A 14,892-nucleotide genomic window follows, 5' to 3' on the forward strand; every position below is an offset into this window, starting at 1 on the left:
AATATTTTCAAAGCGTCAAAACTCCCAGTTTTATAAGGAAGCATTACCATGAACAGTGGCTTCTTTCTAACATCACATCTGCATCCATTGAGAACACTATGTTACCATTTTAACAGCAGAATCCTGGGCACTGTTAAGCATGCTGAGACTTGTAAGGAGACCACTATTCCTAGAGCTACCATATCTAGAGTTCCCTGCAAGTGTGGTGTAGTGGTTAAGAGCGGTAGTCTCGTGATCTGGGGAACCGGGTTCGCATCCCCGCTCCTCCACATGCAGCTGCTGGGTGACCTTGGGCCAGTCACACTTCTCTGAAGTCTCTCAGCCCCACTCACCTCACAGAGTGTTTGTTGTGGGGGAGGAAGGGAAAGGAGAATGTTAGCCGCTTTGAGACTCCTTAAAGGGAGTGAAAGGTGGGATATCAAAATCCAAACTCTCTCAAAGTGGGATTGTCAAACCACAATGGAGAGCATAGTTCTGTGATGAGAACAGGGGTCCAATGGCACAAGCTCAAAGATGGGCTTATTGGTAGATCTTTTTGTAAGAAAATTCCAGGCATAGTGTTCAACTGTAAAATACACACACACAGCAATATTTGGTCACATATTTTCATAGATGGAACTGCCAGCCTCTGGGAGGGCCTAGAGCTATCGAAAATTTGTGCTACTCTCATATTTCATAGGATAAGAGGATACCTCATGTCAGGCTTTTGAAGATTACATCAAGTCAAACTTTTATTAGCAAAGTTGAAATTCATGTAGAATGAAAATATTTTTTTAAAACCATACATATACATCGGCATGATACAAACAGCAACTACAATACAAACACACTTTTCTAAGCTTAATAAACCTCCACTAACATTGATTTCAAAAAGTAACAGTATGCGCCTGGTATTCATGTCCCCATCTTTTTTTTCCCCTATGAAGAAATGTGTATATATGTATATATAAAAACAAATTCTATGCTTTGGCTCTGACCAATTCTGTGCAAAAGCTGAAAAATTACAGATGATCCCAAATTTGGAGACTTGAGGTGAACAGGAATGGGACTGACATGTAAACATTTAAGACTCGGAATGGCAGATTTATAGTGTAATTCTGTGTTTACTCTGAAAAAAGTTTCATGGTTGCATTGTCCTTGCTTGGCTCCATCACCCTCCATGTGTTGGAGGAGCAAATTCTGCTGTGGGCAGCCTGTTCTGTACTTGCAGTTGGTCTAAACAATTCAGAACCCTGCAGCCACCCTGTCTCCCATTTGTGCATAGGGATGATTTGCAAATAAACCTCCAATGTCACACTTTTAACTAACCTGCACTCATCCTGCACTCCCTGAGTTTCTACCCAGGAGTTTGCATTCAATATATTATGCAGCCTCCGTCATGCAGAACAGGCTACTCACTGGAGAAATTTTACCAACAACATGATAAGAGGAGACAGGGCTTTCTTTTTAATATGATTCTAATTTAATGTGGGGAGTGGGGAGGCAGATCCCTGAACAGGGTTTGGTTTAAGACAGTTTACCTCCACAGGAGTCTGCACATGATTGCACGTTCAGAGGTGAAAGACTTAATATTCCAACTGAAACAAATCCTAGTCTGAGAGGGCCTGCTCTGTTGCCAAGTCAATGGAAATTTTAGGAAGATGGCAATTGGACCATTTCTGCACAACCATGGGTCCACAACAGAACTGTTTTTTTCAGCTGGAACTCAGCAGAACTCAGTTCTGGCACCTCTCAAGTGGGCGCCATTACCATTATAAGGGAACAAGAGTTCTGGCACTTCTTTTTCTATAAACATAGCATGGGTCCACATCCTATGGAAAAGAGCTCCGAAACAAATCAAAATCCTCAAAGCAGCTTCTCTATAATCTCACGGATATTGCTAGAACTACTCTATTATTGAAACGCTTTCCGTACAATCTTTATAAATATAATGAAACAAAGAAGAATTAGTTATTTCTCCCTTTCCAGTAAGGAGTGGCTTATGATGTTTTATCTACTATGTTGCATTGTTTGTACAATTTGAAACCCTTAAAGCCATATCGTTTTGTAATCTTAGGCCAATTTCACATTGTAAATCACCATGAGGTGCTTTTTAGATATAATTTTAATTTTGCATTTAATTTTCCAAATGTGTTATTCAGTCATATAGTGATTGGTGGTGGTCGTAGTAAGATACTGGGACCAATTGTAGCTAATATACCAGCTCTCACTATGTTTTTCCAGTGGCTAGCTGTTTCAGGCTGTACAGAATACAATCTGGTTTACCCTGACAGTTCCAAATCTGTAGACTTGGGGCAGGAATCACATGAAGAAAAGAAGTTTCCAAGTATGGCCCATCCGTTTCACATAAGCTTTCTGAAAATCTAAGTATGCAATGTCAGTTTATCAGCTCTGCATATCAAGCGGCAAATATTTAATATTACTGCCAAATGCAGTAATGCAGAAAGAGGTTCAACATAACCTCTGCTTTTAAGATGTCATCTCAAATTTACACTTATAGTGGGGGGAAACAACATCCCTGCTAAAATCACAGCATGTATTCTGGCTTCAACTATTAAGCTCATACTGGAAAACATTAATATTTCTTTTTCACAACTCCCTCCCTCTCTTGCTCAAGAGAATGTCTAGGAATGTTTAGGAGTTTCATGTTGTTTTTAAAGAAGTCTTTAGAGTGTGTCAATGGAAAGATATTAATAGGCAGACTTTTTTTTAATAAAAAAACCAAAATCTCACACTATTCATTAATATTCAGCTAACACATATTTAACAATTCAATGCAATTTTTAAAAACATTTTCATTGTGCACTCTCTTTTGGCATTTTATGTTTTCTTCTAGCTTTGAGATGTGACATTAAGGTTTACACCTTCTGAAGGAAAAATTGGAATAGATAAAAGCACTCATATGATAAATGGGAAACAGAAGGGATATTGCCGTAGCATCATAAAGCATTTGTAAAAAGTCTGAAACATACTGCTGTTATGTGATGGTCAACAAGGTGCTCCCAGGTGACTGAATGCCTTAACAGGGCTTTTGTGTCCCGTCCCCCCAGCAGATTTTTGAACCAACATTGGGAGGTCAGCCTCGTCTTTTGAGTCCTTGGGGACTAGCAAATTTCCACATCATATGGTGGGCCCTGAAGGGCATTGAATGCTTTGCATCCATCCAGCTCCTCAGTCCCTCTAAAGAAGGCACATGAGACTTTGGCTCAGATTTTTCCTCTGTGGCATTTGCGCAAGGAAGGCATTGCTGCATCTGTGTATCTAGTTCGGATTTTACTACTTTCCAAAATACCACTGAAGGAAAGACACAAGCTTCCTCACTCTCTGCCAGATTTTAAGTTGATAAACGATAACACACAGCCAATCTTGGTGACGCAGTCTCCTCTGTCACCTGTGGAACAGGCCAAAAGAACTACCTGTGTGAACTGTTATAAGAGCCTAAATTATCTCAGTCATCTTGGCACCAAATGCTCTAATAATCCCCCCAAAGTAACTGACTGAAGTGTTGCCAACTGGGATGCCCTTTGCACTAAACTGAAGCCCTATGAAGATTCTGAGTCCGCCCTGGAGTAAGTGGAGCTAGTTCTCCATCACTATTTGTTAAATTCCATAATCACCTCAAAAGAGAACAATAGTAGCATAACATTTGTACATGCTCAGAATTTATTTTTTTAAATGCATGCACCAGATTTATCAGTATGGATATGTAAATGCTTACCAAATAATATGGGGAAAGGTTGAATAACAAACTGACTATATGTTCACACAAAATGCTGAGATATCTCACCCTGGGATAATTTTTTCATGCAGCAGCCTCCAATATCATTGTCATTAACCTGACCACGTGTGCATAAAACTCACTGGAATAATTCTAGTACTGGGTAACAGTTGTTCTACAAGCCCAAATAGACAAATCTGCTGGGACTAAATAATAATATATAAAAGACTTTTTTCAGTAATGACATTTCCTTTGATTCAGTAGCACATAAGCTGTGCCTGCAATGAATTTTAAAATATTCATTGGGGGATTGTGTGTGTTTGTGTGTTTGTTTGTGTGTGTGTGTGTGTAACAAGAGGGGGGAAATTGAGTACAGCAGAAACGCTTCTCAACATGTTTTGTATGGAAAATGTACCTCATTCATATAAAACTGGACTTGACAAGAGAAACCCAGTTGATCCTCAGCTCCATGGTCCCAGAAACCATTGTGTTTTGCTGCAAAAAAAACCCCAGAACAACAGCAGCAACAACAAAAAAAGTGTCTTGCCCCCATTCCAACAATATAAACAGAATATGTACAAAAAGGTGTGTGGGTGTACAAATATACAGCTAGGGTACTGATAAACCCAGTTTGCTTCAAAAGGCAGCACTTTGCTTAAAAGGGGTGCTAAGCAGTCAGAGAACCTATATCCCCCCTGAACCAACCGGAACTCAATTGCTCTGAATCAGACCTGTGCTTTCCCCAGCCAGAAGAAAGCTGTTGCAGCTGATTTCATAAAGAAAGAGCACCAGCTAGTGGTCAAAACGAGGAGAAAAACTTTTAATCCAATGTTTCAGGAAGTTTGGCAGAAGGTAGATCATGCTGCATTTCGAAGCCCCTGCCATCAACACGGAATACGAATTCCATAATCATTGGGGAAGTTGCCTTTAGGGCATTAAATAATGTAGCATTTGGAATGCATTTATTTAGAATTCTCTCTCTCTCTCTTTACTATGTAGGACTTTACTATAAGTAACTGTTGATTTCTCTGCCTGGAGTCTGATCCCTGTAAGTACCGGGGTTATGATAGTATTAGAAAATGGGCTTTGAAATGTTTATACAAAGGCAATGAGAAACAAAGGAAGGTCCAATCCTTTTAGCTATAGTGTGCCAACAAACATTCGGAATTGAGCGGGTGAGTAGTAGAGTACATTGCACTGGGATTGTTCTGGATACAAGATGCTATACTGCTACTGTGGGTCAGTGTTAGCACACCATTGGCAGATGCAACATACTGGTACGGCATAGCATAGTGTTGCCGTGCAGCAGAGAACTGAGCACCAGGTGGGTTTAGCAGAGGCAGGGCTGGCAATGATTTGGTCAGACAGCATCCTATCTGACATTGGCCAACCCAGGGTGAGTCATGCCAGCACAAGCATCCAGTAATTGGTAGTCACTTTTTAGAATGTGATTGCATCTGAAAGGCAGTGCAGGAGGACTCCTGTGACCCACCATCGAAACCAAAGACGCCATAGTAAACATTTTAGTGTAAGCTGCTTGAGTGCCGTTGCAGCCACACATATCTAAAGGACTGGGTCGTAAGAAACATGGAGGGCACCAGATCCCTATATACATATATAACACTGAAGTAGCCATGGTTTTGGTCAGACTGAGTGGCATATATCTTACCAAACTGTAGGTCTGAGTCACATTTTAACTAACTGAAAACCACCACGCCTTGAGGAAGAAGAGTCTCAAAAACCAGCTTTCGAAGTCAACTGCCTATTTCTACATAGGCCGGATGTCAAGGTCTTGAACTTTCCTGCAGCCTACGTCTGACCTGTATGATATTTGATGGCTAGTAAACGATAAATATGGTGATCTGAAATGAATTATTCATGCTAACATCTTATGCATGGAGAGGGAAGGTTGCTGTAGAACTGCCAATGCTTTCAACCGATGCTTTTTCCTTGCAGCCCGTGTAAGCTCCAATAAAAGAGCCATCTTCATTGAACATTCTGTGGTCCCCGTCTCCATAATCCACCAAACTGTCAGCGCTTTCTGCAGTTTTGATGTCCATGTTAAGAGACCTCAGGCTCCCTTTGAGTGGCTTTTCATCGCTGTCACTATAAAAGGAGAAGCATGGATGAGAAGAACAAACAGGCATTTTCCACATAGCCACATCAACTGGGAAAAGAGCAATTGGGAAAACTATTTGGAGCAAGAACACTGTCAATTTTAGTTTGCCTATTTCAAGATGGCCAAGGGGTTTTCTGAGCGTCATTTTTTTCTTTCTGCGGTGTTCTGCTTCCTGCAACCTTCCTAACTGCTTGCACTTCCTGAAAAATCCCATGATGTCTTTAACTGGAAGGAGGGGAGGTAGTGTCCATGATTGTTCTTTAACCTTGAAGTCTTTTTACTTTTAAAGAAATCAGGGCAGAAAGTGTTTTTGAGAAAGGGAAAGAAAGAGAAGAACTTGAAAAAAACAAAATCAGCCAGCACAGCAAACTTAGGCACTCGATAGCCAAGTACTCTGCCCATGTGGCTTTTTCACATCAGGAAGTATGAGCAGCTGGGGAGGCTGCAGAGTGCTAAGGAAATGTTTTCTGGGATGGAAAACAAAGACCCCACCCTCAACCACCACACCATGATACAGAAATGCAAAGAAATTCTAAAGTCTCCTGACTAAGTGGAAGAAAAACAAATAAGTCTCCTTTAATTACAACTCTAATTATAGTTTAGTTTTGGAAGCTGCTGGTTCATCCAAGTGAAAAGGAAATTAGATAGTTATTAATAGGATCCAGCATAATCTACTTACATTTTAAATTTGCTTATTTTAATAACTCTGTGAACCATGGAAGCTTCTTGAGGAAAACAATCGATCAGGGAACTGGTGGCCTTCCAGATGTTGTGGGATTACAACTCCCATCATTCCTGACTTTCGGCCATGCTAGCTAGGGCTCATGGAACCTGGAGTCCAACAATATCTGGAGGATCACAGATTTCCCATTCCTGATGTATATGATTGAATCTTTCACACGCTTGGTTTTATTTTTCCTTGACACAAGTTCCTGGGTTACAGATATCCTTTCACTACACTCTTGTCTATATAACATTATCTACTTATAAGTTACAAGAAGGTAATAAAGATTCTTAGATCACCCAAATTGGTGCGAATATTGTTGAATTGGAGGAGCAATTTCTACACAGAAAGTAGGAAGAGAAGAGAAGAAGGAATAAATGGGAAGGTAAGTCTGACACATCCACCTTTGAGCAGAAACCAAGGAAAGGGAAGAATATACCAATGTTGGAGGGATAATCAAGGCATGGAGGTGAACCTGATACTTTACCTTGGGACTGAAAGATACCACCTGCATGACTTGCTTACCTTTCTAATTATCTGTCCCATTAAGAAAGCATTAAAAATTAAATATACAAGGAATTATGCAGAACTTGTAAATGGTCCATTATGTGGTTTTGTACCTTAGGTGGATCATTTAGATTGAGTCAGAAAACTTTTAAATTCACCATGAGGAACAGCTGGTTTGCTGGATCAGGAAACAGTCATTACATATGGTTGACATAGATTTTAATACGTATAATAACTTGCATTGCTCACAACAGTGTGGCAAATTTCAGAGACCCCATTTGTTTCTGTTATGGAAGGGATTGTCCATGTGCACAGGTGGAAATCTGCACTGCATATGTGGTGAGTTTCTCCAGCTTATAGATAACAACTAAGCAGTTTTATAGAATTCTATGCATTATATAATAGCAACAAGACCTGCCTACTAGATAAATGTGGGATAACCAGCCTCTCATAATCAACATGCTTAAGTCTAATCAATGCATGAAGGGGTTAATGTCATAGAGTAAGCTGTCCTGCCAGGCGTAACTAGGTCAATCCCCCTCAGCTTGGGAGGAGGGTAATCAATCCTATTGTAACCATTCAGATACCCAAGAAGCTCAGTGTATGAAGAGGTCTGAGCTGGTTGCCCCAAGTTCAGACTGCATGGCTTTTACAAGCCACTCTTGTGTTCTTATACCAATAATTTAGGGACTTTCACCACTGTAACTAAGCCAAGTTTGACTGCCTGTGTTTTCTAACCGATGTATGGAAAAACGCGTGGACCTGACCTTTGGAGACTTTGTAAGTAAACCATTTTTAACTTACCAAAAGTGTGGTCTTTTCTATGCTAAGAGAAGAAGAAAGTTTTGGAACTCACAAGGACATATATTAAACGTCTAACAGCCTATATTTCTATGCTTTACCTTGCTACATGTTTTATGATTTTAAATGTCTTCTGGAGTTCTCTTACCAAAGAGTACTTCCCTCAAATCTGGATCTTGGCATCCAGGAAATCTTCCTTCTATATCTATATTTTCCTTTATCACTAACAGTAAGTGCCCAATCTGGAAATAAAACCACCTTTAATATATCTAGAGATCTAGACAAGAAACAATTCACGTTGAAGAACCATTCCACCAGCCATTTTCCTTCATCAACATGTGTGTGAACTTCAGTATTCTAGATGCATTTCATGCCAATGTAGGATCTCACGAGATTTCCTCTGAAAAATGATTGCTTGTGTTGTTTTTATTAAAAGACATTCCAATCGATAGTTCAATGCAAAGAGCTATAAGCACGCACTAACCTATATTCACCGAAGATTTCATCTTTTATGGATTGGCCTTCAGGATCTGGATGCAAATCTTCTTTTTCTTTCACTGTACAGAATGAGAGATAAGACTTTCTCAAAATAAAAAAAAAAATCCTTCCAGTAGCACCTTAAAGACCAACTAAGTTAGTTCTTGGTATGAGCTTTCGTGTGCATGCACACTTCTTCAGATACCAGCACCTTAAAGACCAGCAGGAAGGTAAACGGCGTTTTTATGCGCTGCTCTGGTTTGCCAGAAGTGGCTTAGTCATGCTGGCCGCATGACCCGGAAGCTGTACGCTGCCTCCCTCGGCGAGATGAGCGCCGCAACCCCAGAGTCCTCCATGACTTGACCTAATGGTCAGGGGTCCCTTTACCTTTACCTTACAAGCTGTGATTGATTCCTCTCACAGACTCCCTATTGGAGTTCCCATCTTCCCTTTGGAAGCCTTACCTTGGGATAAGGCGATGGGACAACAGAGAGGAAGGCTCACTTCCAGAAATTCTGCAAGGCCCCTCAATGGCTGAAATGGACCCACAGAGCACCATTTCTTGGAGGGGATCATGGAGCTTGTGGCAGTCTAACAGTGGTTTGAGCATGAGTTAGATGAGGTGTATTCAGTTTGGAGAGCACAAGCTTGGTTTACCTGAGTATTTCCCTCCTTTGTTCCTTTTAACAAAGCAGACTGTGAGCAACAATAAAGTCAGAAGAGCAATGGCACCCATCAGTCCAATAAACCAGCCTTGCGTAGAGATTCTTTCATAAATCCCAATGGATGCTTCAAATGAGAGAAATGGGGGGGGGAGTGCGTGCATCAGAAAAGAAGAATATCCAAATCATTATATTCTCATTTACAATAACTTAAAAGATGCATTTTGAAACTGATTCTGCATGAAACACTTTTTGCTATAGAGGAATGGAATCCATCATTCCAAGTGGGACAGAACTGAGGATCAACATTTATATTAAAGGCAAAGAAATAGTTTGCAGCACACACAACTGATCTCTGGAATGAGAATTCCAACAAAGATTTTGATTAAAGAGATTCATGCCAAATAGGAAAGCCAATACAGATCTTAGGTAAGCATGTCATGCAAAAGCAGTTTTTGGAATAGAGACAGAGTTAAAAAGTATACAGAACACATGCAAGTGCTTAGCTAGCTGCATTTAAGATGCAAGGAGCAAGAGACCTACCCGCTCGGGATTTGGCATAGCAGCTAAAGTCTGTAGATAATACACATTCAACATTTAAAAAATAATTTCACTTTCACCCTTCTTGGTAATGCAATGTGCGGAGCGGCATTTTAAATCTAGACTGTAATTCTCAAGCCACTCACTCTGGAGTACAAATGGAACTCAGCCAGCGCCAGACTCACCTACATTGGTATAAGTGAGTTTTATGGGAGATCGAGCTTAGGGAAAGCTACAAAAGCAGGGAGACTACCCTTAACCTCTGCATAAAACTAACTGAATGACATTTGAACTGGACAGAAGAGTGATTCCATTGGCGAGGCAGAACTCTGCTTGCTGCCCATACTGGAGACTTTGAGGCTCCTTAGGGTAGTGATAAAGCAGGATATCAAATCCAAACTCTTCTTCTTCTTCTCTAAGTTGTGATGTACTGCCTTCAGTGTTACATCAGTGTTAGGGGGCAAAACAGGGAATTCTGTGGGTGGCCTTGAATCTGCTGGATCTCTTTGTTTTTCATATATGCCAATTGACTGAGCCCCTTAACTGAGCGCCTTGTGTTGTGAACCACCCTGAGGTCTATGGGTATACAAATTTATATAATAATAATAATAATAATAATAATAATAATAATAATAATAATAATAAATACCAGTCTGACACAGTTATAATTAACTGGTCTCTTATTGGTTTCAATGTGAAGGTGTTTTTTTAACGCAGGCAAAAAGATGCAAGCCCCGTAGCAGAAGGTGAGATGGAAGGGCTTTGGCAATGGTGGGTCATCCACCGCTTAAATCTCTCTCCCCCCCCCATGCAATATAGGATTGCTCTTCTCTTTGCTGCATCACCGCCAGTGGAGTAGGATGACTCTAGTCACAGATAAAACCATTTGCAAACTTTATCTGCCTAAAGCAAAAATGTGATAAGAATAACCACCCACAAGACAAAAAGGTATTGACAACTAAAATGTCACCTCATACAGCTGCCTGCTTGGGATGGACCTCATGACTCAAGGTCCTCCTGAAGAAGGAAGCAGCTCACAAATGGAACTGACTCACTGCTTGATCTCTGGTTTCATCAGCAGAAGCCTTTATGGCCCAGGCCCGGCCTGAAATTCCTCAACAGAGAGTGGCTTGAGAATTGTGAGTTGAGTGAGCGTTGCTTCTGTTGAAGTCGATGGTTTAAATCTCAACGAAATTGTTGGCAGTGGGTCTGTATTCTCCAAATGTGTTTATCTAATGCTCTCTATCTGAAGCAACTTGCAATTATATTGCTAAACTTTGCTTTACAAAAATAATGGCCATATTAGAGGCCTTAGAAAATTCTCACCTCTCCCCCTGGCGTCTATTACATCTGCAGAAATGCTATTATTATCAACCCAATTCTTAGTTACTAGTCGAACTGTGTGTGCAGTTCCAGGCTCAAGTGCCTCAAGAGGCTGAGTCTTTGGGGTGGGATTTACTGCTTCAGAAATCTTCCCGACAGCTTTACCTACGAAATGTACAGAGTTAAGTAAAATATGTGAATTGGGTTAGGGCCTTCGAAGGCACAGTTACAAAATCAATACAGGTAAATATGAACATGTTTAGCTATTCCCTTCCAAGGATTAAGTAGGCGATTATGTGAACATCATCAGTGTTTCCCTTGGGGATCGTTTAGGATTCAAATTAAAAGAACTACCGGTATGTTGTACATATTGCAATGTATAATGTAACACAAAACGTATGGAGAAGAAGTTGACAGTATAACCTGATGAGGTTTGCATCTACCTTAGATAACAGATTAATTAAAATTTTGAACAAGACCTGCTCGTTTAGGTTATTAGGTGCTTTGCCTTAATTATAAGTATTCTGGAGAACACTGAATATAAATGTCAGTATTTGAAATATAATAATACTTTTCTATTTCTAGGTAATCTTTATATTCACATAAATCATTTTAATATCACATAAATCATTTTTATATGATAACATTTATATTTAAATCTATATCTGTTAAGAAAGGCTGGAAAACTGCTGCTAACTGCTCTGTTCTCATTGAGCTTTGTTTCTGAGCATCACAAAATAGTATAAACAGAATCTACCTAACACAGGCATAGGCAAACTTGGCCCTCCAGATGTTTTGGGACTACAACTCCCATCATCCCTGACCACTGGTCTTGTTAGCTAGGGATGATGGGAGTTGTAGTCCCAAAACATCTGGAGGGCCGAGTTTGCCTATGCCTGACCTAATATGAAGCCTATAGTCACACCTCAGGATGGATTCCTTGCATGAAAAGTGAGTTTTGTCTTATTGATTTAACTTAAATTCCATTGAGTTTCAGGTTTAAATGCCAGTGGAATAGGGCTATTTGGTCAGATTCAATTTATCTTATGACTGGCATGTAATGAGACTTCCTAGTTTACTGTGAACAAGTGGTGTATAAGTGCACACTCTTTGATCATTCTATTCTCACTCTTCCACTTGTGTGAGTCAGATACACAAACCAGGAAGACTTGGGTCCCCACTACGTGCAAAACAGAGATCATGGTATGTTGCTCTTTAAAAACCCACAATCACTACTAGCCTAAAGCTGAACATGGCTATATGCTCATTAATAAAAATCTGTTAAAATACAGACTACTTTGACTGTGAAATAGGATAACTAATATAATTGATCCATAAGACTTTTTTAAAATGTGTTTACCTATCTCTACTTTCAAAATGACAGAATATGAACTGTCAGAAAGTTGCAAATGTTTCTATGTGGTTCTTTCAACTCCCAACAGCAGCCTTGAGATGTACTTTAATTAGGTAGTGGCATAATGATTTAGATTATTTCATTTATCAATCAAGGATTAGATGTGAGAAGTTGGTCCCAAACAGAGATGTAAGCCTATTTAAAATGAGCCAAGAAGTGTTGACTTGCCCAAGGCAACCTCAATATATTCCCAGCAATCTAAACCCAAGTAACTTCTTAAACTTCTTATTTTTTTAATGTGGTTTTTACTGCATGGTCTTATAAGCTTCTGTTGTAAATTGCTCATATATATTTTATGAATATGTAGCAGTATATAAAATAAATTAGATAGTGCTGATTCTTTTGCACTTTTTCTAAACAAGGACTTCGGTGACTTAATTTGCTGGATGTAATTTATCATTCTAGGTCCCACTATGAACAAGCTATTTGGTGTTTATTAAGTCACATAATATGGAGCTTGGAAACTCTTGGACTATCTGCCCGTCTGGTGCTGAAGTTATGATCATTAGTTCTGAAACTACAAAGCAAGCAAACAGGAGCTTTGAGAGATTAACACTCAGAAGACAACTGAAGGAAAAAAGAAAAGATTAGAACACTGTGGGCATAGTCAAAGAGAGCAGAATATGATATGTTTCTCCAAGACAACAATCCATCAATTACAATCACTACTTTAATTATTATACCACCACAGAGAGAGTGAACATGTTGATCGGCACATTAACCAAAATTTGATGCGAAGGGTTTTAACATAATTAAAACTATCTAGCAGAGTAGATTTTGCGAAATGAATTCTGTAAAGTTGAAACTACATTTTCTAATCAAACCACAAATTAAGCAGCAGGTCATTACAAGTCATATTTTAATTATGTCCCCCCCCAACTCAAAGTCTAAATGGTACACTTAATAGAAATGCTGTCTAAAAGGCAACAAGGCAAAAAATAAACTCTGTTGTGTCAATTTCTGTCATAATGAATGATGCAAAACACTTGAAAATGTCAGCTCCGTGAGATTAAAAACTGAAAGGAAAAGTAGCAAGAGACTCTAATTTGTAGAATAAGTATGGCAGTAATTTTACACCCGCATTCTATTTGGATATGTGACCTTTCAGAGATATTTGTTGTAGGTTGGTAATTTTATCATGGTAATAATAAATCAGTGGTTAAGGCTGTGATTTAAAAGACAGCAGTGCATGGACATCACTATGCAAAGGAACCAAGGGAAAATCAAAAGGATCACATGTCTCTTTTCTAAGATCAGAACCTGCCATTCCATTATTTGGCTGTGGTGCTTATGATCTTCTGGATGGTAGCCACTAGTCAAGAACCTTATGGTTGTAGAAGAGAGTTCTCCATTGCAAATTCTGTTCTTAATACACTTCTGGGCAGGGCCAGGTTTAGGTTTGATGAGGACCTAAGGTACTGAAGGTAATGGGTTTATATGTCCAGCTGTCGTTTGTCAACAACAAATTGTCACTGTTTTTTGTGTTGAATATATACTATATGGTAATTTATGGACCTAATAGGTATCTAAAGCCATTTGCACATAACAAAATGTGTATTTTATCAAAGTAATTAGAAATGAGCAAATCAGTGATATTTTAGGGAGCAGGCTAGCAGGTGGGCCCCATTACTTACATCATAGGAGCCTACACAACACAAAACATTGTTGTTGTATGTAGGTTTTATTTTATTTTATTTTTATCTTATATTTTGGAAATGTACATCCATTTTTTTCCTTTAAATTTTTTAGGGGCCCCCAAAAGAGTGGGGCCCTAAGCTATAGCTTGTTTAGCTTATATGTAAATCTGGCGTTGTTTCCGGGGCTTCATTTCCACTGAAACCTTGCTGGTTTCCTGGCCTACAAATCATGCTGAACACTGGAATTCACCAGCTGTTGGATTGGGGAAGGGGATTTTTAAAGAGACATTTTGGAGTCCAACTGTCTGAAGTAGGCATGAAAGGGCTGAAATGGATAGTGTATCTTCCCCCTATCCATCCAAGAGGAAAAGGGCAGTGGATGTTATGAGATTGGATGCCAGGGAAGCCTTGAATCTTAAAGACATCTACCAAACATCCAGGTAATTTGCCAGATTTCAGGATTGCCCTCCAGAAGACTTCTGTACTGAGATTCAAGCACTTGTTCTCTGGGAGGTCTTAAGATTTGTTTAATGCAGAAGTCCACTGAGGAAGAGCTGAGCATCTATACCCTCCCAAATAAGTGAGTTATTCATTATACAATAGGCCCACAATGCCTACAGAAGAGAAATTATTGATAATTGGGTAGGCATTTGTAGCTAGAACAGGAAAAGAAATGGAGAAACCTGAAAAATAAAAAGCAAAAACACATTGGTAAGGACATATTTATGGTCAATAAATTGAAAGGTCACTGAGCTATAGGCATTTGCTTTAGAAAACCGAAAGCGGCCAGCTTAAATGTATTTTTAATATACAGAAAGATAGAAGCAATAATAAAATAAACCAACCAACACCATTCCTCATTTTTCTGCTGTACCAAGGGAAGCACATGAACCTTAAACAAAGGGAAGCACATGAACCTTAAACACCTGCCTGCAATTTCAGAAGATTTCTCTCGGGTTTGGAGATTTAT

General features: G+C 39.4%; 1 protein-coding gene and 1 long non-coding RNA gene across 7 annotated transcripts in view; both read right to left on the reverse strand.

Moving 5' to 3' along the window:
* Positions 1-704: 704 nt before the first annotated feature.
* CHL1 (cell adhesion molecule L1 like) overlaps positions 705-14,892 on the reverse strand; it is a 216,862-nt gene continuing 202,674 nt past the window's right edge. For 5 of the 6 annotated variants that reach the window (XM_081901386.1, XM_081901383.1, XM_081901385.1 and 2 more), the window contains 4 exons: positions 10,875-11,036; positions 9,004-9,135; positions 8,354-8,426; positions 705-5,824 (listed from right to left, as the gene is read on the reverse strand). In XM_081901386.1, the coding sequence (XP_081757512.1) occupies positions 5,608-5,824; positions 8,354-8,426; positions 9,004-9,135; positions 10,875-11,036 (584 nt within the window). In that variant the 3' untranslated portion in view covers positions 705-5,607. The remainder of the gene's footprint in view (positions 5,825-8,353; positions 8,427-9,003; positions 9,136-10,874; positions 11,037-14,892) is intronic. The other variant, XM_081901388.1, reaches the window with a different exon arrangement.
* The window catches only part of LOC309365348, a 110,848-nt gene continuing 96,660 nt past the window's right edge, over positions 705-14,892 (reverse strand). The window contains exon 2 of the long non-coding RNA XR_014166039.1: positions 705-1,956. This is a non-coding gene — a long non-coding RNA (uncharacterized lncRNA). The remainder of the gene's footprint in view (positions 1,957-14,892) is intronic.

The sequence above is a fragment of the Podarcis melisellensis genome (assembly GCF_964234715.1).
Source record: "Podarcis melisellensis genome assembly, chromosome: 2".
Taxonomy (NCBI): domain Eukaryota; kingdom Metazoa; phylum Chordata; class Lepidosauria; order Squamata; family Lacertidae; genus Podarcis; species Podarcis melisellensis.